The sequence below is a fragment of the Anomaloglossus baeobatrachus genome, chromosome 5 (genome assembly GCF_048569485.1).
Source record: "Anomaloglossus baeobatrachus isolate aAnoBae1 chromosome 5, aAnoBae1.hap1, whole genome shotgun sequence".
Taxonomy (NCBI): domain Eukaryota; kingdom Metazoa; phylum Chordata; class Amphibia; order Anura; family Aromobatidae; genus Anomaloglossus; species Anomaloglossus baeobatrachus.
Genome location: NC_134357.1, coordinates 535560606 through 535581959, shown reverse-complemented (window position 1 = coordinate 535581959; position 21354 = coordinate 535560606). Strand labels below are relative to the sequence as shown.

The 21354-nt window shown below is 51.3% G+C and overlaps 1 protein-coding gene across 1 annotated transcript in view; it reads right to left on the bottom strand.

The window, feature by feature from the left end:
• The window catches only part of LOC142312116 (uncharacterized), a 39863-nt gene extending 19134 nt beyond the window's left edge, over window positions 1-20729 (bottom strand). Inside the window, exons 1-5 of the mRNA XM_075351000.1 lie at window positions 20681-20729; window positions 16737-16905; window positions 16428-16607; window positions 14439-14562; window positions 14258-14355 (exon numbers count right to left, since the gene is read on the bottom strand). Coding sequence (XP_075207115.1) covers window positions 14258-14355; window positions 14439-14562; window positions 16428-16607; window positions 16737-16814 — 480 coding nt within the window. The 5' untranslated portion in view covers window positions 16815-16905; window positions 20681-20729. The remainder of the gene's footprint in view (window positions 1-14257; window positions 14356-14438; window positions 14563-16427; window positions 16608-16736; window positions 16906-20680) is intronic.
• Between the last annotated feature and the right edge of the window lie 625 nt (window positions 20730-21354).

Sequence of the window (21354 nt, the reverse complement as noted above, 5' to 3'; positions counted from 1 at the left end):
CTTTTACACCCCTCGGAGGAGACCTGTCTCTAATCCTGTAGGCCTCTGATATGGCCGGCCTGATCCAACTTGCAATGGTAGCCTTGGATGCCGGCATGCCCCTTCCTGGGCCCAGTAGAAAGGACGAATAGGCCGTCTGAGTTGCAGAAGGGTGCAGTTCTCGAAACGTAACTCCTAAGAGCTCGCACTAGATCCAGTGTAAGCCGTGACCTTTTTAAGGATCGAATGGAGGCTGGACCGAAGGATAGAAGCACAATCTCCTTATTCAGATACTACTTTCGGTAGGAAAGCAGGAGATGGGCGCAGAACAACCTTGTCTCGGTGGAAACAAGAAAAGTGACCGGCATGAGAGGGCTGCGAGTTCAGACCTTCTTCTGATTGAAGTGACTGTCACCAAAAAATTCATCTTCCCGGATAGGTGCGACATTGAGGATTACTTTAGAGATTCGAGCGGGGCTAATTGAAGAGACCCTAGAACCAGATTGAGGTCCCATGGTTCTAGCGGGGAACGATATAGCGGTGCCAGATGGGAGACTCCCTGGATGAACGTCCTGACCTGTGGCCGAGATGCTAGATTTCTCTGGAAAAGACAGATAGAGCCGACACCTGTCCTTTGAGGGTTGCTAGCAAGAGACCCGCCTGTAAGCCTGAATGTAGGAAGGCCAGTAACACTGGGAGTGACAGATCCAGTGGATATGAGTTGCCGTTGACCTCGCACCATTGAAAGAAGGCCTTTCAAGTGCGGTAGTAGATCGGTAGTTGATGCGGTAGTTCGAAGACGAAGGCTTCTGAGCTCTGACCATAGTCTGTATCACCTGTGGGGTAAAGCCTGCCTGGGCTAGTAGCCAAGATTCAACAGCCATGCGGTCAAATTGAGAACCCCTGAATTTTGATGGAAGAGAGGACTTTGCGACAGCAGGTTCAGACGATCTGGGCGCCACCATGGGGTGTCTGTGATGAGCTGCGTGAACTCTGCAAAGAACGCTTGCCTGGGCCATTCCATGGCAATGAGAGACACTGGGATGCCCTCTGTTCCGATTTTCTTGAGGACTCTTGGGATCAGTGGAAGCGGTGAGAAGATGAAGGGTAGCCTGAACTGATTCCACGCATGTATGAGAGCGTCGACTCCTGGCGCTCGCCGGTCGTGGTAAAGGGAGATGAACTGAGTGACTTGATTGTTGAACCGAGAGGCCATCAGGTCCACATCCAGAATCCTTCATCTGAGGCAGATCCCTTCGAAAGCCACTCTGTTGAGGGACCATTCGCCTGCCGCCAGACCTTGCCTGCTGATGAAGACGGCTGTCCAATCCTCCACGCCGGGGAAATGTACTGCGGAAAACCTGGAGTGGTGAGGCTATGCCCACTGTAAGATCTTTTTCACCTCTGTCATCGCCATGACGCTCCTTGTTCCGCCCAGGTGATTGCTGTATGCCACTGCTGTGGTGTTGTCCAACTGGATCCTGGTTGGCGATTCCTGTATGAAGAGCTGAAAATTCTGTAGGGCTCGGAGAAAATCTCTGCTCTCTAACAAACATTGATAGGCAGTCGGCACTCCTGGGAGGATCACTGACCGTGAGCCGTGTGTTTTGGAACACCGCTCCCCAGTCAGAAGACTGGAATCGGTGGTGACTGTCTGCCAGTGGTATGAAAGACATTCCTCTGGACCAATTAGAGCCGCTGATCCACCATAGAAGCGAGCGTCGGGTTCCCGGAGTCAATTGGATCCTGTGATTCAAGGTGGATAGAGAATTGTCCCATCTGTTCAGCAGGGATAGCTGAAGGAGACGAAGGTGGAAGCGGGCAAACGGAGCCGCCTCTATTGCCGCCACCCTCCGACCGAGGACTCTCATGCCAAAAAGTGTGGACACCGCCTTGGAGTGACGGAGGATCTGGAGGTCTCTTCGGAGGGAGACGATCTTTCCTAGCGGAAGGACACGCATCCTTGGATGGTATCGAACTCCATGCCTAGAAAGGTAATCCTGCTGGCCAGGGTCAGAGAGGGCTTCTTCCGATTGATGAGCTAGCCGAGTCGGGACAGAATATCGATGGTGACCTGAACACGTAGGGGACAGTCGTCAAAAGAAGACCCCCTGATCAACAAGACGTCCAGGTACGGAATCACCAAAAAAAACCCTCTGGAGTGCCGGATAGACATGGCAGACGCCATGACCCTTGTAAACACTCGAGGTGCAGGAGCGGGGACGAAGGGTAGAGCGGTAAACTGAAAATGATCTTCTGCTATTGCGAAGCGCAGGAATATCTGTGCTGTTGGGAAATTGGGATGTGCATCCTGTATGTCTGATGATAGAATTGATGAAAACTCTATTATGTACCCTGAGTCCAGCATCTCTCCGACCCAGGCGTCCGTGATCAAAACCCGCCAGACGTGATTGAAATGAGACAGGCGCCCCCCACCTGAACTGCGCTGGCGCGCGACGACCATGAGTCATCTAGTGGGGTAGCGCTGTGATCTGGATGTCGTCTTTGATGGCTGGCGTGGCTTAGAACGCCAGGAAGGGCATGTTTTGAAGAACGGAATCTTCCTGTTCCTCTGGGGGGCCTGTTTCTCTTATGTGCTGGGGAACTGGAGCTCCTGTGACCTCGGCGATAATCTGATCCAGCCAGTCCCCAAACAGGCGACCTCCTGCAAAGGGGAGGGCTGTAAGTGATTTCCTAGAAGCCGCGTCCGCATTCCAGGCTCTGAGCCAGATCGCCAGACAGATGGCCACAGTGTTGCTAGCCGCTTGCGCTGCGCAATAGGCTGCTGACAGAGATGCGTTGACTATGTACTCACCCGCTAGAGAAATCTGTGTAGCAATGTGTGAACTCCGGATTGCTCGATCCCGCGCGAAGACCACTGCGGAGGTTATCGGCCCAGGAGATCATGGGTCTTGCGAGTCAGACGGCGGCAAAAGCAGGAGGAGTACCGTGCCCGCCGCCTCACAGGCCGAACGGGCAAAACTCTCGGTGTTTCGATCCGTGGTGTCTCGGAGCGCTGCCCCGTGCGGGAGAAATCGTACTAGGAGATGACAGGTGGGAAACAGGAGGGTCGACCACAGGCGAGCCTGCCCATTCCTTCCTGAGAGCCTCAGGGAAGGGGTAATGTAAATCAAACGACTTACCGTTGTTTAATATCTTGTCTTTGATGGCTGGCGTGACCGGTTGTTGCCTGTGCTTGCGTAGAATTTCAGCAAATTCTGGATGGACACAGAATTGCCTGAGTGCCCACTTAACCCGTTTGAAGGAGACATGCAAGCACTGGGTAGCCACGGAGTCCGTCTGGAGATTCAGCGTATGACTTACCGCTTCGACCAGACTATCCGCCATACGCCTGACATCGGCCGTTTGATGTGGATCCAGCAGCGAGGCTGCATCCGACTCTTCTCCTGAACAAAGGTCGGCCGGTCCTGAGGACGGAGTGGTCGGGCCCTGGAGGTGATAGAGACCTCTGGGAGGAGTAGGCCCAGCAGGTCCGCTTCTGCGCTCCAGTAGTAGGGTCTGGATCAGACCGACTGTTGTCCAGAGCCAGCTGGACCGGGGGAGCGTGGTTGGGCATAGGGAGCGCCTGCAAAAGCCTACGAGATGGTCAGAGACTCCTTTGGAAGAGAGTCCACAGACTGGGACAGAGGGGTCTACCACTCCGGGGGAGGGAGCGCAGCGGAGCTCGGGGTGTCCTGTACTGCTGCAGTAGCGACAGCGACGGGGATGCTGGCGGTGGCTGGGGCATCTGCATGGGCTGGTGGTCTTGGACGCAAGCCGAGCGGGGGGGACGTAGCCTTGCCTTGGGAGAATTTTCCTTGCAGGCTGTGCATGCAGAATACGCTATAAAGGGGGCCCGGTATGGATCGGGTGACTAGAGTTAGCCATGGTGATTAGGGAAAACCACGAGTAACGCTAGGGGGGAGACAGGAGATAGGGGAAAAAATAAAAAAAAAAGAAAAAAGATATAGTGTGTTCCTTTTCAGAACTGCGGGGACAGCATTGCTGGAAAAAAAAAAAAAGCGCGGCCCTTCGTTTTTTTTCCCCATTCTCTTTCTGTGGAGGGCGTGCAGGGGGGCTGGCCGGCCTGTATCCAGGCAGAAACTGAAGGGGGCGTGCCTGGGAAAGCGCGCGTGCGCAAACGGGGGGGCGGAGAGCTGAGGCCCGAGGTAGGCCCAAGCCGGGGACTAAATTAGTGGGCGGCCGCCGGGAGCGCAGTGCTGAGTGCAGGGAAGTCCTACCTGCGTCCTGCCGGCGTCGCTGCGCTCCTCGGCCTCATCCTGCCTTCCGGTGAGTTGCTGTACTCTGGGGGAGCTGGGGAACACTGCTGAGCGCTCCTGCGCTGCAGTGACCAAGATCCTCTGCCTGGGCCCAGGGTAGAAGTGAACGCTGAGGGAGGCCTGGTGTTACTGAGCGCTCCTGCGCTGCAGAGCCTGCGATCCACTCCCTGGCTCCTGTATTGTAGGGGACGCTGGGGAGGTGTAGAGCTGCTGAGCGCTCCTGCGCTGCAGTGGTAACGGTCCTCTCCCTGGGTCCTGGATTGATGGGGACGCTGGGGAGGCCTGGTGCTGCTGAGCGCTCCTGCGCTGCAGAGCCTGTGATCTCACATCGGGTATGGAGAAGGCCACGGGTTGCAGAGAGTCATTGCTGCCTCCACCAGAAACACCCCTTGGGACGGTACCATAGGGGAGGACGGGGAGTGTGCCCTTAAACATGCTCGACCCCAAGCAGCCCTGGGACAGGGAAGGAGGGGGAGAGGGCCTGGCGTCTCGAGCCTCAAACAACCCTGGGGACGGTACCCGGAGGGAAGGAGCAGGCAAGGGTTCTCTCTGTTGCAGGGACTGGAACCCTGCATAAAAGACAAAAGAATAGAAAATGAGAGGGCTGAGCACCGCCATGGCCGAAAAAAACGGAGAAATATAGCCTAGGCTGAGGTTGGCCCACAGAGATATGGGTCCACTTCAGCCTCCTACGACACTTTGCAAAAAACTGGCGTAGATCCGCCTCCGGCTCAGGGTGTACACTGCTAGGGAGGAGCTAACTTTTTTTATGTCTACATAGTGTCAGCCTCCTAGTCACAGCAGCATACACCCATGGTCCTGTGTCCCCCAATGAAACGATAGAGAAACATGCATGCCAGGATGGAGGAAACATGCATGGCAGGATGGGGAAAATATACATGCCAAGATAGAGGAAACATACATGCCAAGATGGAGGAAACATACATGCCAGGATGGAGGAAACATACATGCCAGGATAGGGAAAACATGCATGCCAGGATGGAGGAAACATGCATGGCAGGATGGGGAAAATATACATGCCAAGATAGAGGAAACATACATGCCAAGATGGAGGAAACATACATGCCAGGATGGAGGAAACATACATGCCAGGATGGAGGAAACATACATGCCAGGATAGGGAAAACATACATGCCAGGATGGAGGAAACATACATGCCAGGATAGGGAAAACATACATGCCAGGATGGAGGAAACATACATGCCAGGATGGAGGAAACATACATGCCAGGATGGAGGAAACATGCATGCCAGGATGGAGGAAACATGCATGCCAGGATGGAGGAAACATGCATGCCAGGATGGAGGAAACATACATGCCAGGATGGAGGAAACATGCCACTATAGGGTACATTTACCAGGAAGGGGGACATTTACCTGGATGGGGGTACATTTACCTGGATGGGGGTAAATTAACCAGGATTGGGAACATTTACCAGGAATGGGGTACATGCCGGGATGGGGGAACATTTACAAGGATGGGCAATATGTCAGGATGGGGTACATTTACCAGCATGGGGAAACATGCCAAAATGGGGGACATTTACCAGGATGGAAGACATTTACCAGGATGAGGTATATTTACCAGGATGGGGCCATGATGGGGACACATATACCAGAATGTAGGAAATAGTAGGATTTTTGTGTACTCACCGTAAAATCTCTTTCTCTTAGTCTTCATTGGGGGACACAGGACCATGGGTTATGCTGCTGTCACTAGGAGGCTGACACTAAGTAAACAGAAAAAGTTAGCTCCTCCCCAGCAGTATAACCCCTGAGCCGGAGGCGGGCTCAATCAGTTTAGTGCACAAGCAGTAGGAGGAGAGCCAAACAATCCTGGATAAAAACAAGGTAAAAAACTATGACGAACAGTCGTGTGACCAGTGACCTGGGAATGTGGGCACTGGGGAAACAGGCATGTCATATATAACGAAAAACACAAGCAGGGTGGGTGCTGTGTCCCCCAATGAAGACTAAGAGAAAGAGATTTTACGGTGAGTACACAAAAATCCTACTTTCTCTGTCGTTTCATTGGGGGACACAGGACCATGGGACGTCCAAAAGCAGTCCCTGGGTGGGAAGAAAACCATCACCGGAGATAGGAAGGAAGTCGCTTCCCCTTGCCGGGCTGACCCGGACCTACAAGCGCCTACGTTGTTACAGGTGTGCCACTGCCACCCGCAAACCTTGCACCAAGACTGGCCTCTGCCGAAGCTTGAGTGAGAACCTGTTAGAAACTAGCAAAGGTACGCCGACTAGATCGGGTGGTGGACCAGAGTACCTGGTTGACCGACGTCCGGAGCCCAATCGTGCAAGGGTGCCCCTTGCTCGGTAGACCGCGGCGGAAGTCCGACCTTCATGCGATAGTCTTCACATATGGAGGAAAGGATCCATGTGATATTCAGGCCCTTTGCGCCGGCCTATACTTCTTGGGAAAGGGCGGAAGGATGGACTGACAGTCGGTGTAACCGACAAAAAAATGGTGTCCTGCCGACACGAAAGACTGAGGGCTCGTACCAGCCCTAGAACGAACTATGCCTCTTTCAGGCTGAGAGGGGAGCCTAGAACCGACAAAAACGAAACCTAAAGACCTCTTCTGGAAGGAAAGCCGAGGTGTCTCGGACAGAAACGAAGGGTTCTGGCTGGAACCCCCCCCTTATCCTGCTGGCGGAGCGGAAAAAGGGGGAGAAAAGACTACGAGAGGGCTGTCCGCCCTGATGCCGTCGATAACAAACAGATGGCCACAAGGAACCCACCTATCAAAACAGGTGGGAGCAGGGAAAAAAGGGGTACCTTGAGCAAACTCATCACTGGATTATGGTCCCACTCTTCTAGTGAACGATGAAAAACGCCGAGCCAGATGGACGTTTCTCTGAGCGAAGGCCCTGATTGACGGAAAGTGAAAAGTCTCTGAAGATGCGGTCCTCACACCACCGGGGGAGCTCTTTCCACGTGGAAATAAATCTTCGAGGGAACTGGATTCCATGCCCTCCTCAATGTCTGCCATCATCTTGTTCACAGACCTGACCGAGCCAGCACCCGGGATCCACTGGTGAGGCCATGGAACCTGGGACTCCTGAGTCCTGGAAGACTAGAGGGGCCCCGACACGGAAGAATCTGGCGGTCTGGAAGGAGCCACGGGGCATCTGCGAGGAGATGAGTAAGTTATGCGAAGCTATGCTCGCCTGGGCCACTCCCGAGCTATCGCCTGCCTAGGTCCTTCTTGAGAACCCTCGAGAACATGGAACGCAGCGGGAAGATGCACGAGAGCCTGAACAAGCAACACGACCGGGCTTGGGCGTCGTCCTCTAGTCCAGAGCAGGTGGCGTACTCGACGCACCATGGACTTGAGAGTTGGATCGGAAGGCCAAAAAGTCACGACTGTAGGTCTTCCTTCGCCAGAGATCTGGCTGTTGATATCCCTGTTGGAGTCCTTTACCTACGCGAGACCTATCGTACCGCGGAAATCGGCCGCCCAAACGTCCACGCTCGGGATGTGCTGCCGAGATTGGCGAATGAAAGAGCCCGTCCCAGAGCAAGAACCTCTTGGCCTCTTCACTTGCCATGAAGCTCTTTGCGTCTTCCTGGTGGAAGATGCGCATCACTGCTGTGGCATGGTCCGACTGGAACCTGACTGGACAATACAACCCAGAGAAGAAATTGTAACCGGGCTAACCGAATGGCTCCGAGTCCGGAATGCTGAAGGGGAGACGACACTCCAGGGGTGTCCCTCGGGACCGTGCCGAGGAATGGTGTGGTAGCATACTCTAGTACGGGAGACTGGTGACGGTTGATAACAAGCTCCAGAGGAGGAAAGGGAATCTTCCCAGGGATGATTGGGAAGATTGGTCATCTAGGAGGAAATTGGCCGGTCACCCTCGAAGACGGAGCCTTCCTGTCCCCGCTCTTCAGTGTGTTCCGTTGGAGAGTCCGGGATGAAATCTGGTATGTGCACCATCGCTAACACCGCCACAGGCTGTCGAGGACTCGCATAGCAAAAAACCGAAGGGAAAAAACGGGAGCGGGAGGCAAAGAGCCGCAGGACCCTATGCCAGGAGGGAAACTGCTCCTGCGTGAGGAGTAGCAACCCTTGAACGGCTCGAATACCGTGCCTGAGGAGTGATGGACCGGGCCGGGTCTGGGAGGACTCCTTCCTGTAGCTCAGCTACCCTAGTAGCGAAAAGTGATGATGATGGTCTAAACCTCAAGGCGAGGGTACTTGAAGGGAGACTCTGGGTCTCCCGGTCGTTCCTGGGCAGAGAGAGCCTGGGAATGCGTAGGGATCGTGATCCCTGCAAGCACTCTTAGAAAGCTGGGACGGTCCGCAGCCACGCAAAGCGGAGATGGCTGTTGTAGGGATAAAGGTTTCCTGACGAACCTAACGTGAGGGAACGAGTCCTGGTGCATCAGAGCCGATGCCGGGAAAGGGATGTACCCTTCCCTTACGTAGCCAGTCTACCCTGACGTAGCCTAGGGGATAAACTGGACTCGCCTATCTCCGAAAGGGCGATCCCGAGAGCCGGAAAGGAAGTCAGCGACTTCCTAGACGTCGAATCTGCGTTCCTGATCCCGAGTCAGAGCTCTCGACGGGTAGGTACCCTGATGTTAGAGGCTCAGGCCGTGTAGCGGGGAGACACCAGATTTTGTAAAGAGAGGGTACTCACAGAAGCTGATAACCAGTCCTGGATCGGCATAGGTGGAGCGCGGACCTCTGCGTAGAGTGACCGTGGAGGCCCTGCGGAGCGTCACGATAGGGACGAGAAGCCAGGAGGAACCCAGGCGGGTGAAGTACAGGGTAGCGTGCCCCTTCATCACGGAGCCCTCTACGAGAAGGGGTAAGACAATATAAGGGACTTACCGCTGGTAAAAATTGTGTCCGAGGAATATCCGTGCTCACGCAGTCACACGGCGAACTGGATGTCCACTGAAAACCCGCAGGGGCCCGCACCTTCCTGTCTGCAAGGTGCCATGCCCCCTCTCTCCAGAGCCCTCTGGGGGAATGATAATGACAATAACACGACTTACCGCAGGTAAACGCCGTGTCTGGTTGTTGTCTGTGATCACTCAGCGACTCCAGTGTGGCCTGCCCATTCTCACCGAGACCCCTTTTTGTAGAAGGGAATAAAGACGATGACTAGACTTACCGCTGGTAAACTTCGTGTATGGCAGTTGACTGTGAGCACGCGGTAACTCAGCAAGCTCTGGATGTCGTCTGAGCAGGGTCCGCTCCAAATGACTTAAGGGGGACCTGCGTGCATGGAGATAAGGGGGCTGTCCGTAGCCTTACGGCCTGACTCACCAATTCCAGCAGGCCTTTAGACATGCGCCAAAACATCCAGGTCCTGCTCAGAGTCCAGCAGAGGTGGAAAGCCTGGGCCATCACCCGAGAGGTCGGAAGACTGCCGGAGAAAAAGCAGTCTGGACCTGGGGAATAAGGTGGAAAACAGGGGGGCCACAAAAGACGAGACCTGTCGGGTCCGCTTCTAGCATAGGAAAGGTCCCTGGTACGAGACTCACCTCCCCAAGGGGATTGCGCTAGACCTATGGAAGGTATAACCGAGTATTGGCCGGGGATGCAGCGCATGCGCGCGAAGCCGAGGGCCGGCGGCGAGGGGATCTATGACCTGAGACAGGGCATTAACCCGCCGGAGGGGACTAAACTAAAAACTCGAGCTGGGAGCGCGATATAAAAAAGGTGAAGCAAAACAAGTGCCCGAAAGTACTGTAGGAGTTAAGGTGCAAAAAACTCATGTATGTAAAATTTTTAATAAAAATCGACCTAAAATAAAAAATATCCACTAAGAAAAGTGTGTTTTAGTCTCTCCCCCGGAAAAATAAGGTGACGCTGAGGCCTCAGTAAACCCAGACTAGTAGTCTGGAATAAATTCCCATTCTCTTTTTTTTTTTTTTTTTTTTTTTCTCTCTTTATTTAAAATGGACGCTGTGAGCGGGAAAAAAATATCCCCCACCCCCCAAGTGATGCCTGGAGCACGGCCGAGGGCGGGAACGGAGAGGCCGGCGTCCAATAGCGCCGTGCGGGAGGCGGGCCTGGGGACGCCGAGGACAGGGCCGAAGCCGGGGACTAAATTTTGGAGGTGCCGGGGCGGACAGAGGCCGCGCCGGCGGACCCGGCCGCAGCGGCGGCGGAGAGGATCCTCGGCGCGCTGTGCGGGATGCGGCCTGGGCACGCCGAGGACGGGGCCCAAGCAGAGGGACCGTCGCGGGCAGAGGCCGCGCCGGCGGACCCGACCGCAGGCGGCGGCGGAGAGGATCCTCGGCGCGCCGTGCGGGATGCGGCCTGGGCACGCCGAGGACGGGGCCTGGGGGACCGAGGACAGTGGCCGAGCGGAGGTGCCATTGCGGACAGATGCAGCGCCGGCGGAGCCAACCTCAGGAGGCGCTGTTAAAAGGTAGAGGGGCAGCGCCGGCGGACCCGGCCGCAAGCGGCGGCGGCGCAGCAGCGATGCGGGGCCGCCCGACCTCGGAGCCGGCAGGGAGCTCCACGGACGCAGCGGGGGAGTCCGGCGAGTAGGCCCAGACCGGGGCCTCAATTTCTGCAGCCGTCCGAGGGGGGGGGAAGGTAGGGGTCCTACCTGATCCGCGGCGCGCTGTCCAGTGTGCAGGCTGAGACTCTGCACATGCTCCTGTGTGCTCCGCTCAGCGAAGGAATGGCTGCGGGCACCTGGAAGCAGGCTGAAGAAGGCAGGGAGTTGGACGCCATTGGGGTGGAAGCCCCTAAATGTAGCAGCGTTGCGGGCCCCATCCAAAAACTCCAGATGCGCTGCGGAGGTCCAGTCCCTGCTGTATGCCCCTTGCGACCCTTTGGGGTGGTACCGCAGGGTGAATAGGGGTGCCCAGAAAAATTCAGCCCCGCGTGCCAACCGGGGAGTGGTACCGTGGAATTGGACGGGGGAGAGGGCCCGACAACTCAAGCCTCTGCGACCTAGGGGAGCGGTACCCACACGGGCTGCGAGAGCTGAGGTAGAGAAAAGATACCTGCAGAAAAAGAAAATTACCACAGATGAGAGCGACGAGCGTCGCCGAGAAAAAATGAAAAAAATAACGCAAAAAATCAAGTGGCTGAAGGGGGCCCAGACGGCCCACATCAGCCTCCTACGACACTAAGCAAAAAACTGATTGAGCCCGCCTCCGGCTCAGGGGTTATACTGCTGGGGAGGAGCTAACTTTTTCTGTTTACTTAGTGTCAGCCTCCTAGTGACAGCAGCATAACCCATGGTCCTGTGTCCCCCAATGAAACGACAGAGAAATATATCAGGATGGGGGACATGTTTACCAAGAAGTGGCACAGGAAGGGGGACATAACTACACAATGAAAGGGGAGGGGTGCAACTCCTACGTCTTTATGGGATTTCAAGATGTTCAGACTTTGAAATGTAGATGTGGATTACAGGGTGACATCTGATTGCATTCCAGGCTAAAATCTCTGTCTAATATGCTGCAATTTTTTCCAGAAAGATCAACTGCTGTGTCTGGAAAGGGCTCAGCTTCTATGTGTGGTGAGCATGCATGAGCGTGATGCCCCCTGCTGGAGAAAAGAGAAGACTGCAAAGGTAAGGTTAAAATCAATTATTTACATAATAGGATTGGTTGGCACTTCGGAAAAAAAATTGGGTTTAGGGCTAAAGTTTGGGCACTCGGCCTGTAAAAGGTTCGCCATGACTGGTCTAGGAGATTACTACGTATGGATGGGCTACAGTCCAGAGACAGGAATAGTCACCAGGCAGGTAGGAGAATCGTCAGAAAAACAGGGCAAGGTCAAAACAGTGGACAAAAGCAGCAAAGCACAGACGGCACTAGAGAAGCATGAATCACTAAACTATATCTGGCAGGGTCCAACAGATCACTGGAAGCTAAAGAAGGGTGTGGTGCCTTCCTACAGGCTGGAGCTGGGAGCTGAGGACTTCAGCTGGAGAGCACACACATCCACAGTCAACTAGAAGTACTGCAGGTCCCAGCCACACAAACCTTACTGGATGGCCAGTAAAGAGCTACTGGCACTGACTTCTCCTCTATCACCAGCATCGCCTACAGAGGGAATACGGTGGCGCCTGGTGACAGAAGCAGAAATAACAGGAGCAGGCTCTGTTGGGGATAGGACAGTATATATACACATACATATATACAGAGCAAATACACGCACAAATATGTATGCATGGAACACATACATACAGACACATGCATACACAAATTATATATATATATAAAAATTTTTATATTACACACATATTTAATAAATATATATATATATATATATATATACATACATACATACATACATACATACACACACACACACACAGAGTATACATATACACACACAATGAAGATCAAAATTAGAGAACACTCATTTCCTAATTGTTAATCTTTCTCTGTGCTACATACATTGTTGTTCTCTAATTATGATCATCACATTTTGGTCACAATAAAGGTTTTATGTTTATAAACTTTGTATCTTTGGTAATACACCGTTCTAGTGGCATGGTGCACCCCTTACAAAAAAACCTTCAAGTGTTGATCAATGTAATTACATTATTTCTGATGTGTGCGGGAGTGCGATCACTGCAAGTCCTCCCGCTCGGCGTCTGGTGAGAATGATTGCGGGATGCCCGCTGTCTATAATGAAGTGTCCTGCAGTATTCTTTATCTTTTTTAGCAGCATGAACACTTCATTATTGAACCACGACTAGGGCTTATTTTTGGGGGAGGGCTTATATTTAAGCCTTGCTCCGAAAATGCTTAAAATCCCTGCTAGGGCTTATTTTTGGAAAAACATGGTAGCAAATGCAGTTCAGTTCTGGGCAGCAGTTCATAAAGAGGATGCCCTGGAGCTAGAAAAGGTACAAAGAAGAGCCACAAAACTGATAAAGGGACATTGAGGATCTCAGATATGAGGAAAGACTAAAAGTATTACATTTATCTATTCTTAAGAGACATCTAAGGGAGAACATGATTAACCGACTAAAGTACAGACAGACATGGCCCATACAAAAAGTATAGTAAAAAGCAGTTTCATGTAAACCCCTCTCAATATGACAAATGGGCACTCCCTCTGCTTGGACAAAGAAATGTTCAAATTACTGAGCTGACAAGCCTTCGTTACCAAAATATCTGTGGGACAGTCTACCTCAAGAGCTGGTCAGATCCGGAATTAAGACAGCAAAAAAGGGCAACAGCATTTACCTGCCCAGGTCACAGAAAATAATGCATTAAGAGGATACTTTAATAACTGAACTCTGAAAGGGAAAGTGTCACCAGTTTTTTAGTATCTCAACAAATGCCACAACCATTTTCTGCTTTTCTTAGGTATTTCACAAATGACTACATTGATCCCTGACTCCCCTGTACACCCCGAAAATACCATTTGATTCGGTCCTGTGCTGAAATTAAATGAGGCTGGTCAGGATCGATGGGCGTCCTCCTCTCTGATTGATTTGGGTGACGCAACTTTCATCATCCACATAGCTGAATGAAGTCTCGTGTCTGCGCAACAGCATTACTGCAGGCAAATCATAGGATTTTATGAGCAGAGAGGAGGTACAGACACCACGAGGACGATGCCCATCAGACCGGACCAGCCTCATTTAAATACAGTGCGGGACCAAATCAAATGGTATTTTTGGGGTGTACAGTGGAAGACATCGGACAATGTAATCATAAGAAAAGCAGAAAATGGTTGGGGAATTTGTTGAGATACTAAAAAACTGGTGACAGTTTCCCGTTAATAGCAGAAACAGTTGACGATTTAAAAAAATGGAACCATTTGTCATATGAATCTACAGACTTACAGACAGAGGGAGAAGTCACATCTAAGATCAGCTCTAATCCTGCCATCTCCACCGTTCTCATTACACAAGTATAAAACATATAATACTGGAGGATAAAACAAGACTGAGCACAAGACCTTCACAGCCGTCTACACATCATAGGGAGATTTCATGGCACCTTCTCTCCATCTACCTGATGATCCTGAGGAACATTGGGATCTTCTTGTTTACAGTCCTGTGGGAGAAGAGGACGGGGACATCTCTCTGGTGTTGTCCTCTCACTGGATAGAACTGGAGGAAACACATACAGGGACTGAATTCATTCTTTACATACAGATAATTATAGGCCGTGTGTATTTAGTCCTGTCTATTACCTGGTGATGTGAGGAGCTGGGGAACCTCCATCATGACGTCCTTGTACAGATCTTTGTGTCCTTCTAAATACTCCCACTCCTCCATGGAGAAATAGACGGCGACATCCTGACACCTTATAGGAACCTGACACATACAATGATACTGTTATCCCCCCCTATTCTTTCATAGTTTTAGGCTGCTTTCACATCAGCGTTTTTTTGCCGGTCGGCAAAAAAACACAAACTGCATGTGACCGGGTCCTTTACAAACGCGTTGTCATTTCAATGCATTTACAATGGAATCCCGGCAACATGCAATCGCTTGCGGTTGCGTGCGGCACACAATGGATCATGTGAGATGCAGCATTTTATCTTTTTTCAAAAACGCTACTTGTAGCGTTTTTGACCTCCGACAAAATACTGCATCTCACCGTATCCTTCACATTGCGGCAGTACCTGCAATGCTTTTCAATGAGCCGGATCCTGTTCTACCGGAAGTCACCGCATTCTGGTAGGCAGGATCCTGTTTTCAGTACTGAGCATGCCCAGAAAGCGGTTCCTCCCTTGTGCTTTCTAGTGGACCTGCATTAGTTGAAAAAAGAAGATAGAAAAAGAAGACCAGGATCGTGGAGGGGTGAGAGGAAGTAATAAAGATGGAGTCTAAGTGTGTCTGTGTATTTATTTCTAATAAAACATCTTTTCTCTGTGTGGTGTCTTTTTTTAACCCTTTATTGAAAATTCTTAATGGCCGGGTCAAACTTGGCCTGACATTATGAATCTCAGGCTTTATATCAGCTGGTAAAACAAAGCTGGTATTAACCCCTTATTACCCAGCGTACCACCAGACACCAGGGCCGTTGGAAGAGATGGATACAGCGCCAGAAGATGGCGCTTCTATGAAAGCACCATTTTCTGGGGTGGCTGTGGATTGCAATTCGCAGCGGGGGTGGTGGTGGGGAGGTGTCAGAAAGCTTGGACTACCCTGAACTGCGGATTCCAATCCCCAGCTGCCTAGTTGTACCTGGCTGGACACAAAAATTGAGCCCACATCTTTTTTTAATTATTTCACAAAATAATTAAAAAAAAGGGCTTCCCTATATTTTTGGTTCCCAGCCAGGTACAAATAGGCAGCAGGGGGTTGGGGCAGCCCATACCTGCCTGCTGTAACTGGCTAGTATACAAAAATATGGCGAAGCCCACATCATTTTTTTTTTCTCCTTAGTTTTTGGCAAAAAAAAAAAAAAAAAGGGCTTCCCTGGATTTTCCATTCCCAAGGAAGGTAACACCAAGCAGTGGGGTCACCCTTAGCAATAGAAAATACAGAGGGAGCCCACGCATTTTTTTTTCCCTAAACCTAGGGTTAGGGTTATGTGTTTGGGTTTTTTGTTTTTATTTTTTAATGAAAAAAAAAAAAAAGAAGAAGATGGGTTTCGCCCATCTAGCATTTTACTGCTCACTCATCCCTACTCCTAACCACACAGCCACCAGAACAAGTAATCAGATCAGTTGACTCCAGTGTCGGACGATTACTTGTTCTGTGTCCCCCTGCATCAATCGCAGTGTGTGCAGGCTGTGAGATCAGCTGAGTTCGGGCGGCACTGGAGTCACCTGATCTGAACTCCAGCCCACACACGCTGCGATGGATGCATGGGGACATAGAACAAGTAATCGGCCAACACTGGAGTCAGCTGATCTGAACTCCAGACCACACAGCCAGCACACGGTCACACGTGATTGGCAGCAGGCAGTGACTGCTGTTAACCTGCATACACAGCGTGTGCGGGCTGTGAGATCAGGAGTCAGCTGACTCCCGATCAGCTGACTCCAGTGACAGCAGATAAATTCTGTGTCCCGCTGCAGAAGGATCCGGTAAAATAACAATTACGGTTGCATGCGTTGCACATTCAATCCACAGGATCCGGTCATATGCGGTGTGCGTTTTTTTTGCCGACTGGCAAAAAAACACTGATGTGAAAGCAGCTTTACTGTATAATGTCTCAGCAGTGTCACCTCTCCAGTCAGCAGCTCAATCATCTTGTAGGGAAGTTCTAGGATCTTCTGGCAATTGACGTCCTCATGTATCGGGGGGTGAGGTGGAGGCCCCATGATTGGGCTCAGGGGTCTTCTCCATCCCTCAGACATAGGGTCCTGACAGCGCTCACTAGAGGTCTTCTTCACTACTGTGTAATCCTGGTTATGGAGAGACACAGTAATAAATCTCACTACAGACATTTCCAGAGTCCTCACCTCTCCAGTTCTGTCCATCTGTTATTCCCATAGATAAGAATGATGTAATGTGACGTCATCAGAATCTCTCACCTCTCCAGTAAGCCGGAAGAGGATCTCTAGGGTGAGCTGTAATATCCTCTCCATCAACTTGTCCCTATCCATATTCATCCTTGATGGGTCAATCAGGAAAATTGTCTTCTATAGAAGATCTCCACTAAGACGATCAGATATCCGATATTGTATTGTAATAAGACAATTACTGGAAATAATAAGGGGAAACATATGAGGAGATAGAAGGTGTAGATGTTATATTCTCGGATTCTATAAACTGGAATGTCAAACTCCGGCTACTCGCTGCATTTGTCACTCAGATGTGATAGTTAGGCTACTTTCACACATCCGGTTTCTGCAATGCGGCACAATACGGCACTCTGCAGAAAAACCGCAACCGTTTTTTTTTGCCGCCGGTTGCGTTTTTTTTTTGCATAGACTTACATTAGTGCCGTATTGTGTCGCAGGGGCTTGCGTTCAGTCCGGTTTTTGCCGCATGCGGCAGATTTAGCCGATGCCGCTGCCGGATAGAACGTTCCCTGCAACGTTTTTTGCTCCGGCAAAAATAACCGCATCGCGCCGCATCCGGCCGCTGCGGCGCATTTTCAATGCATGCCTATGGACGCCGGAGGCGGCGCGATGCGTAAAAAAATGCATCCGGCCGCCACATGCGGTTTTTTCCATTGCGCATGCTCAGTAGCGTGCCGCAACCGGAAAAAAACGGACCGGCCGCATGTAAAAACTTATGCAAGGGATGCGGTGTTTTCGCCGCATCCGTTGCATAGGTTTCACAGCCGGATTGAGCCGCACGGCTCAAACCGGATGTGTGAAAGTAGCCTAAAGGAGACTCCGCTTCTCACTCAACTACTGCAATAGTCTGCAATGAGCTAAGCGCCCCCCACACACAGTTCATCAAAAAAACTAAAGTTTAAAAATGGTTTTCGGTTAATTTTTTTTATCAGTTTTAACAAGACAAGAAAGAGAACATTCTCCATTCTTGATGAAGACCAAGAGAAGACATCTTACATATGTTTGACGTGATGGAGAGAACAGCCATTATCTATCTGAGGGAGAAAGAGAGATAGAGAAATATACAGCTGCCTCCATCTTATCTTACAGGAGAAAATATATATCTTTGTACCTCATTATCCAGTAGATAGAAAAATAATCAAACCTGAAAGATCTCAGTAGTTGATGCCTTGTAAAGGTTGATTGAATAGATGGAAACAAATATAATATAAAGTGATGGAGAGACCGGAGGAGTCTGGGAAGTGGCTAATTATTACCATCATTTCAGTTATTACCAGGAATCAACTACTGAGGACTCAACATTATTTATCATCTCATCTGAGGCAAATGGAGAAAGGGGGAAGGGGAGGCCTGTATTCCCCATAGACACATCCCAAAACATCGCCATGACAGCCGGGGGCCTAACAATGGTGTCCTAGAACGTGGCATTAAAATATAAAGCAAATTAAACAACAGAAATAGAAACTTTCAGTTTTGAGGCTCGGGGTTCGGGCTTGGAAAATGACGTGAAAATCAATCACCCTGGTATCGCGTTGTGCTGGTGTCTGACTGATGCGCAGCATTGTATGTGCTGTGGGAAGTGTGCGATCGGCTCAGATTTGACTTACATTCTGCAGTCTAAGATGTTTTGTTAATGGAGAAATAAAAAAAAAACAAAAAACACTCTTCACCCTCCTCCAGAAGTGTTTTGCTTTTAACCCACAGCAAAATATTTCCGGAGCAAAGTGGGTGTTGTTTTGGTTTGTTTTTTTTATTTCTCCGTGAACAAAACATCTTAGAACGCAAAATGTATGTCAAATCTGAGCCGATCACACATATCCCGCAGCTCGCACAATGCTGCGCATCACTCAAGCACCAGCACGGCGCGATACTCACCAGGGTGATTTTCACATCATTTTCCGAGCCCGAAACTCGAAGCCTCAAAACTGAAGGTTCGCTCATCTCTACTGGAGGACTCAACTTGGATTATTTTTAATTTCATGGAGGCCTGTGTTCCCCATACAAATCCCAAAACATCGCCATGACAATCGGGGGCCTAACAATGGTGTCCTAGAAAGTGACATTAAAATATAAAGCAAATTAAACGATAGAAAGCTAAAATACAGCGACACTGACTGCAAAAGATAAAGTTCTACTTATGGAATAATCTGTCCCCAGAATGTCTCCATTACAATGTACAGCTCAGACTGCAGATAATGGCTCCTCATATCTATAGCTCCTGCCGACCACCAGATCCACCAGACTGGAGAAACCGGGCCAGGTCGCTGCCGTGTCTTGGGGTCACCAGGATCTGCAGTAAGAATGGGGCTGAGTGAGGACCAGACTGTGGGGAGATGGCGGTACTGTGGGAACATGATACTGTGGGGGGTGGATGGCGGTACTGAGGGAACATTACAGTGTGTGGGGGTGATGGCGGTACTGAGGGAACATTATACTGTTGGAGGGTGGCAATACTGAGGTAACATAAGTGTGTGGGGGGATGGCGGTACTGTGGGAACATTATACTGTGTGTGGGGGGATGGCGTTACTGTGGGAACATTATACTGTGTGTGGGGGGATGGCGGTACTGTGGGAACATTATACTGTGTGTGGGGGGATGGCGGTACTGTGGGAACATTATACTGTGTGTGGGGGGATGGTGGTAGTATGGGAACATTATACTGTGTGTGGGGGGGATGGTGGTACTATGGGAACATTATACTGTGTGTGGGGGGATGGCGGTACTGTGGGAACATTATACTGTGTGTGGGGGGATGGCGGTACTGTGGGAACATTATACTGTGTGTGGGGGGATGGCGGTACTGTGGGAACATTATACTGTGTGTGGGGGGATGGCGGTACTGTGGGAACATTATACTGTGTGTGGGGGGATGGCGGTACTGTGGGAACATTATACTGTGTGTGGGGGGATGGCGGTACTGTGGGAACATTATACTGTGTGTGGGGGGATGGCGGTACTGTGGGAACATTATACTGTGTGTGGGGGGATGGCGGTACTGTGGGAACATTATACTGTGTGTGGGGGGATGGCGGTACTATGGGAACATTACACTGTGTGTGGGGGGATGGCGGTACTATGGGAACATTACACTGTGGGGGGATGGCAGTACTGTGCGAACATTATACTGTGGGGGGATGGCGGTACTGTGGGAACATTATACTGTGGGTGGGGGGATGGCGGTACTGTAGGAACATTATACTGTGTGTGGGGGGATGGCAGTACTGAGGGAACATTATACTGTATGTGGGGGGATGGCGGTACTGTGGAAACATTATACTGTGGGTGGGGGGATGGCGGTACTGTAGGAACATTATACTGTATGTGGGGGGATGGCAGTACTGAGGGAACATTATACTGTGTGTGGGGGATGGCGGTACTGTGGAAACATTATACTGTGTGTGGGGGGGATGGTGGTACTGTGGGATCATTACACTGTGGGGGGTGGCGGTACTGAGGGAACATTACACTGTGGGGGGGATGGCGGTACTGTGGGAACATTATTCTGAGGGGGGATGGTGGTACTGAGGGAACATTATACTGTGTGGGGTGGGGATGGCAGTACTGTGGGAACATTATACTGTGTGGGGGGGATGGCGGTACTGAGGGAACATTACAGTGGGTGGGGGGATGGCGGTACTGAGGGGTCGCCGGGATCAACAACAAAAATGGGGCTGAGGGCGGACCAAACTCTGTGTGGGGGGGGGGGGGGAGGAGGAGATGGCGGTACTGAGGGAACATTGTGTGTTCCACAGTGTGGGGCCAGGAAAGGTGTGATGTACTATGAGAGCAATTAGTGCTAGATCACTTCCTGGTTTTCAGAGCTGGGTATGTATCGGAGGAAAAGAGAAAAAAAAAGGTTTTGAGTTTTAGAAACCCGCTACCCCCACCAAAATAGCCTCAGAGCTGAAGGGGTTAATGCCCCCTGCCCCAGTATTAGGGAATCTGCACATACCTCCTCCTGCAGAGCCGCACACTAGAGATATGGCTCCTCTGTGCTTCCAGGACCTGTGATGATGTCACATGGAGGGGAGGAGTCAGGGGTCACATGATCAGCTCCTCAGTGTATGCAGGACTCTGCTGTGCTGGTTGTCATGGGGCTGGTTATGTGTGGGGTCAGGACAGGAGGGGGTTTACAGTGTGGATGTAGCAGAGCCGTGTGTGTACGAGGTGTATGGAGCGGAGCCGTGACTGTACGAGGTGTACGTAGCGGAGCCGTGTGTGTACGAGGTGTACGGAGCGGAGCCGTGACTGTACGAGGTGTACGGAGCGGAGCCGTGTGTGTACGAGGTGTACGGAGCGGAGCCGTGACTGTACGAGGTGTACGGAGCGGAGCCGCATGTGTACGAGGTGTGCGGAGCAGAGCCGTGTGTGTACGAGGTGTACGGAGCGGAGCCGTGTGTGTACGAGGTGTACGGAGCGGAGCAGTGTGTGTACGAGGCGTACGGAGCGGAGCAGCGTGTGTACGAGGTGTACGGAGCGGAGCCTTGTGTGTACGAGGTGTGCAGAGCGGAGCAGTGTGTGTACGAGGCGTACGGAGCGGAGCAGTGTGTGTACGAGGTGTACGGAGCGGAGCGGAGCAGTGTGTGTACGAGGCGTACGGAGCGGAGCAGCGTGTGTACGAGGTGT